Source organism: Lytechinus variegatus, chromosome 10 (genome assembly GCF_018143015.1).
Source record: "Lytechinus variegatus isolate NC3 chromosome 10, Lvar_3.0, whole genome shotgun sequence".
NCBI classification, from domain to species: Eukaryota; Metazoa; Echinodermata; class Echinoidea; order Temnopleuroida; family Toxopneustidae; genus Lytechinus; species Lytechinus variegatus.
This window is the reverse complement of record NC_054749.1, coordinates 35,144,682-35,151,671: the sequence shown is the minus strand read 5'-3', so window position 1 is coordinate 35,151,671 and position 6,990 is coordinate 35,144,682. Positions and strand designations below refer to the sequence as shown.

Genomic DNA, 6,990 nt, shown 5'->3' with positions numbered 1-6,990 from the left:
GTGGTTCATACATGCGCTTAACTATGAATAGGTAAGCAAATAAGAAGTTTGGGGCGACTCTTTAAAAATTTTTTTTAACATATTGAATGTTTTTTAAATTATGAAATTTGATTGTTTGAGCTATTGCAAGCATGTTTCATAAATCATTCATGTCTCTCATAAGTTGAGTATCGTTCGAAAGAAGAAACAGTTTACCTCTAAATATGTTTTTCATTATTTGTCATTACTATTCTTAAAAAAAAGAGAGTATCAGTCAACAACAGGATACATTATTGCTTACTTCCTGAAAGGCCACCAAGTTTCATTGCTATTACATGGCTGTTATGGCCTTTTTGCAGTAGCTGAAATATGAACTTGAATAATACACGCCCCTCATGTCAGTAGCAAGCTAGAAGGGTGATAACTTAATAATACAATGCAGAGAGGGATGGATCTAAAGTAATAAACAACTATCACCCTTCCTGTTGATTGTCTCTGTATTCCGCTATATATCTTAAAGCGGATCTATTCTGACAGTGACTTTGTAGTTCAATGATGCAGGATCAGGAAATAGATCTCTTATCACTGGACTATGTAATGCATGACGTTCAGGATAGGTCTGGATCATATGATGTCACTAACACAAAGCCTATATAAATATACAAAACACAACAATACAAATTATCATTAGTACCAGTTCAAGAATCTAAACAATACATTAGAAAGTCATTCCCTAGTCATTATTAGGCGAGGATCATTCACAAACTTGACGATCAAGATGGCATCCACTCAAAACAATACAACGGATCTTCTGGAGAAGCTAAAGCAAGAGCTGAGAGCAGGTGATTCTTGGGCAACTCCCAAAGTTGCTCTGATCTGCGAGGAGATAGATAAAGCATTCTGGAAATGTCAAGACAAGGCGGAATTCACACAGTTTTTCTGTGATTGTGGTGGATCAGGTAATAGATTTTTACTTTTATACTTTGAAAATGCCTTGTGATACACCAAGATATTGAACTTGCAAGTTACATGTATGTAAAAATAATACTGAACAATCTTGCTGTACTTTGAACAACAATTTAATACAGTAGAAATACATACTCTACAAAATAAATCTCAACTTTTCATAGCATATAGAAGGACAGAAAATACTACCCCCCCCCCCCCCGGTCAATTTTGCTCACATTCCCTTCCCTCTGGAATATTTATTAATGGTCTTTGTATACCTTATCCTTGTTCTTCAGTCTATTAACCACTTGATATGATTGCCATTTCACCAATTTAGCACTTTGTCTAATATTTACTTTGACTGTACCTATTTTTATATCCACTTGGTCTAATACCATTTACTCTAAACTTTATATGGTAAGATGAAATGTTACAAACAACATTTTCATTTGACAATCATTAGAAGATGAAGCAGAAATTGGATGATCTAGTCATTACAATAAATATGATTCCTGCTAATTGGGTATAAGAAGTTAAGTGTGGACTAAATGGCAATAACACCTAACTGCTAATAGACCAAATGGTGTTTATAGCCCATGTGATATCAGACTGCCTGAGAACTAGACCAACTGCTGGTAGACCAACTGAACATACATGTAAACCTTCCCTCATCCCAATATCCCATTCTTCTACATCCAGAGATCCTTGTTTCCATTCTAAAGAAGTTTGATGAGGATGGTCTCTTTGGTGCCTGGGAGACGGCTTTCATCATCTACAACTGTCTATGCAACATGAGTGAGGCCAGCCTACCACTGTCTGTACAGCTTGGACTGCAGGGCATGGTGAAGCTATGTGCCAACAATATTGTGAAATATGCAGAGAAAATGCACCTGAAGGTAATCAAAGGAGTGGTTTTCTCAGAAACATACATGTCTGCAAACGATAATATTGCCAAAGTTGTACAATCCAATATCAGGATATTACTTGCCGAACTTTGTACAACTTAAACTACATACATCTGCCGGCATCCACAGTAATCCCTCATAAAGGCAAGGCATGTTTATGGAAAACTGCTTTAAAATTAGAACCACTGAATAGAATTCAAGGGCAGAAAGGAAGTTGAGGTGTGCACCTAAGGAAGCCACCTCCACCACCTTTCTCTAGCAAAAGTCCTGGCATTTGCAAGTTTTAATATTTATCCATAATGCTTTACCTGGAGGATGTGAAAGATTTTAGAACTACCAGTAGAATTTCTTCTTTTATTCCCACTCATTTGTTCAGGATGTACAGGATCTGGTTCGGATTTCACTGAGCATCCTCTGTAACCTGTCGACCGCACCCAACAACCGAGTGATCTTCAGGCAAGAGGGGGTGGCTGAGAAAATGCAGCCGTACCTAACTGGGGACCCTTTTCTCAAATCCATCTGCATGATTACACTTTCATACATCGCAGAAGAGGGGCAGGAAGCTACCTTGGCTCAACAAGGAACAGGTGAGTTTGGGTACTGTTTCATAAAACTTGCCATCATTTGCACGATAAAAGCTTCTAGAATGAGCTACATAGTACTTAAATGGTACAATTGATTAAAGACCGTATTGAACATAAGCAATCTACACGTTCATAGTGTATCTTGTCAAGGTGTTTGACAATCCATACCTTATTTTGTAGTTGCGTTATGCCTGACAATTCCAATGTTCCAATGGAACTTACGTGAGCACTTCTTTGACAATACAGCTGATTGATTAGCAGTGCAATGATAGTGCCATAAAAACCATCAAGCATTTCATAGTTAGAAAACCAACTGAAATCCTCAAAGTAAAATATAATATTCTGATGCAATTACTCACTACAAGTCAAGTGAAAACACATATTTCAGTGAAATGGAATATTTCAAGAGTAGATCTGAAGCAAACTCGACTACATGCAGTCTCAGACACGGTCATTCTAAGACCAAGATCTATCATGTCATGGTTTCTCAACAGACACAACAGAATACCTGGTAAGGATTCTCAAGGATGCCATCAGGAGTCCAGACAGGAGATACAGAGGTCTGTGTGATAGAGAGATAGCTCTAGCCCTTGGACGACTGGCTGTACACGATGGCAACAAATTCAAGGTACACTGGACAGGACTGCTGTCTTATGCCACTCACACCAGCCAAACCAACCCCAGAATAACAAAAATATTAAGTTATTACCAGTGACATACCAATGGGCGGTTTTGACTTTGGAGAGAGTTTTGTTTTATGGCATTCTATTCTTAAGATAATTTGTATTCCTTGATACCATTACTTCTAAATAATAAAAAAGTCAATCAGTTCAAAGTTGGTAACATAGCATAAACAGGAAGAAAATACTTGTACTGCAGTAGAGCTTGAACTCAAACCGTGAGATTTGTTATCCAATGATATCAGTACTTTGGTACAGTACCATACTAGATATGTTTATCATTATTGATGCGGTTGACGAAAGAGTTTCCTGTTGTGCATAAATTACTCAAACTTATATTCATACAGTCAAACCTGCTTTGATGACCACCTGTCCACAGAGACCATAATCTGCTTATATATCACTGTATTTTGATCAAAATCACTTGATTACTTTTCAGATCATTGAAGGAGGAGGACTCCCCCTTCTGGTGGAGATGCTCAAGTTCGACAACGCACACTCTCAACAGGCTGCAGCCGACACCATCAGGGCACTAGCTTTGTCTGCTGCCCTGCGTCAAAGGTTACAGGAAGACGTAGACTGCATGAGGGCGCTGGAATCACTCAGTCAGTCTACAGACACTAACTTATCAGACGCTGCGAAAGGGGCATTGTGGGTAATCAGGCATGGATGAACTTCTGAGGATTGGAAAACGGGGAGTGGGAGGGGAAAATAGTGTGTGAAAGCATAGGAACTACAATTACATGTACAAGAGGGGCATCAAAAATAGCAAAAAATACATTGAATATGTAATAGTATGCTTTGTGTTTGTTCTAAATTACTGATTGATGTGGTTTGTTGTTTCCTATTGTTTACTATGTTTAAATTCCAAATGTAACTAGGGGATAACAATACATTTATGTTACCAGAGTTAGCCGTACTAAGACAAAACAATTTATTAATTAAACAATCTGTGAAATGACCGTTCCTGGGGGGGGGGGATCATCTCTTATCCTGAGAACAAATGTAGGTCCTTGACAGTGTACCAGTGCTGTTCAGTCACTTGAACTTGGCTATCTATGAAGGGTAAAACAGTTCAAAAACAGATTTCACCTCACAAAACCTGTTCTATAATTGGCTCCATTGATGGCGGAAGGACTCTCTCGGAAGAAACCATAAAATGACCATATCCAACCCTTTTCCTTTCTCTAAATTCCCCTCAGTTTCTCTGACTACTGAGGTTAAAATGTTACTCCATGTACATGGTGTACCATATGGTGGAGTTTAATTTAATGCTTCCCATTGCCCCTCTCCATCTAAACCATCTTTGAACTGATGCATAAAGCTTACCGTTCATAAGTTTCATGTGTAGTGGTCAGGAAAATCCCTTCTTGATGATAACCAGAGATGGTGATGACTAAACAATTTCTTTGCATGCAATGGTCATTTAACGGTGTATGCTTCAACTACGATGTCACATACATGCAGATGGCCAGTAAACTGATCAGTATCTTTCAATGCCTATGGGTCCAAATGGTCATTCTAAGATTCATCAAACCGGGAATATATTAAAATAATCATCAAAAAAGGAAATATATATGATCAAATCAGCTATTTCTGATCATTCATCTTCCTGACATAACAAAAATGCCATAATTTCTTATTGTCCATTGTCACGCGATACCTTGTACTTCTAAGTGATATCAAGGGATTGACTACTGTTAAACTTTGGGTTCGGATATAAAGACGATACATTAAGTTTTGAACTTGAGTTTTAGCAACTCTACTAGTTAGTATAAAGTCTATAAAAGACTCTTCATGATGACGGCGACACTTGGCTTAACTGACTTTGTGTAAGTCATTTGCCCTTTTTACCTTTAAGCAATCAATCCTCTTTAAAGTCTACTGCTAAAATTTGATTGCGTTTCTCCAGATTTCATAGATCTGTTTATGTATTCCTCAGATATCACACTGGTAGCCAACGATATTGAACCTACCCTCAATGTGCATGAGTCCTAAATCAAACAAACTTTTGAGAGACATAGAATTATACCATTCTGTAATGAATGTGGAAAGTGTAATTAACTTGCTCAAGTTCAGACATGTGTTATGCATAATTGTGTATATATTCTAAAGCAATACAATTTCATTCAGTCATATCCAAAATATGTATCTCAAATAGTGACCCATGGTTTATTGCGTCAAGGTGAAAGATGTTTCCTACTTTACACCAGTTTCTGAAAAAAATTAAGAGAGAGGAAGGATTACTCATGTGGTCAGTGTTTTGGGCTTGTTGATATTTCCTCTCAATTCTCAGTGAGTAATTCACATGGTCACAGAGGCTAATCATAAACACTTCTTTATTTTTTATTATTTTTGTTGTTATTGACTACAATTCACTTTGAAATCAGAGAAAATGCATGCTGATAATGATGCCATTCAGTGACTATGCAAGTAGAAAAAACTGTCTGTCTATCAAGTCATGTCCAATTATCACACAGAAGCAATTCTCCTAAGAAGAAAATAATTAAGAAGGATGTTATTGTTTTAGTAAATTTCCTTTTTCAATTATCCCTTGTCTTCTTTTTGGCTTTATAAGTTGATGAAGCCTTTTTGATTTTCATAGTCAACAAATAGTAAAAATCATTTAAATGTGCACACTCTCTGTTTTGAACTCTTCACTCTTTACCTTTCCAATTTGAGTCAGACGAATGTTTGATAAAATTGTCATGGTGCAAAACTTGACAGGGTATGAGAGCCACAAAGAAAAGTTAGCTAACTCCGTCCATGACAGCCATGTTTTGCACTCTAGGAATCACTTTTTTATTCATGTCGAATTGTTATATCTCGCAACATTATTACATCAATGTATTTTTCTATGAAATTGCCAAATAAATGATGATAATAATTAAACCTTGCATCCATAGTTTGAAATCAATCATTTCTCAGTACACTGTACATCAAATCCTGTGATAGCCTTTGATAATTGGTTCCATGAAAATTTCCACAAAGGAGGGTTGGCAAATTTTCTGGGGGATGTGGGAGTTTTCAGGGGGGGAGGCATTCTGTTCCTATTAAGCTGTTCTCTGGAGGTCCATCTGCACCAGCCCGAGTTTTCAAATAATTTCTGATCCACCAAATTAAAACAACCTCCAGATTATTTGTAATGGAGACTCACTCATAGTTCGCTGGATTAATCTCGAAATTGCAATCCCAAGTCAACTTAGGATAATTTGCAAAATAGCGCGCTATTTACAAATTATCCCGCTGATTCGCAGGTGCAGATGCCCTCGGAATTGTTTTTCCACTACTTGTCCATAATTTTCCACAATAATATTTTTCAAATCTGTTCTCAGAGTCATATTGTTTATATGTTAGAGGAAGATGTTCTAAAAGATGTGAGAAAACACATTCAAGGGAAAAATAGGTCTAGGAAATAACCAGATGATTGGGATTCAAAATGTAAGATGTTGCTCTCACCTTTTTAAATGAACCCTAAAAAATTATAAGGATTCATCCAAAAGAGGGCGTCTATCCCAAAATATGCAAGTCTACACTTGTAAAGGTGAAATACTTAAAAATACAGATCCTTAACGAGTCCTCTCTTTGTACAAGAGATATTTACATATACTGTCAACAACATTCTGATTTTACTAAAAAGTATTTTATTCAAGTTAATTGTCAGTATCTTTAACAAAATCTAACCAGGCGTATTGTACTATTCATTCTCATGGTGTGGATTGAAAACAACCAATTTCATCTGACCTACATGCATGAAGTTTATGAATAGGAATTTAAGATTTGTTTTCAATCAAAAACAAATCAAAGTGTACGAGCAGTATTGAACTAGAAGCACCAAAGGCAAACAGATTCACAAATATGTTGCCCAATTTATGACTCGATATACTTTTATCT

The 6,990-nt window shown here is 36.8% G+C and overlaps 1 protein-coding gene across 1 annotated transcript; it reads left to right on the top strand.

The window, feature by feature from the left end:
* Window positions 1-757: 757 nt before the first annotated feature.
* LOC121423217 lies at window positions 758-4,533 on the top strand. Its single transcript, XM_041618538.1, has 5 exons — window positions 758-938; window positions 1,627-1,823; window positions 2,209-2,419; window positions 2,911-3,044; window positions 3,536-4,533. Exons 1-5 carry the CDS (start codon window positions 758-760, stop codon window positions 3,767-3,769), a joined length of 957 nt encoding a protein of 318 aa, XP_041474472.1. The 3' UTR covers window positions 3,770-4,533.
* Window positions 4,534-6,990: the final 2,457 nt, after the last annotated feature.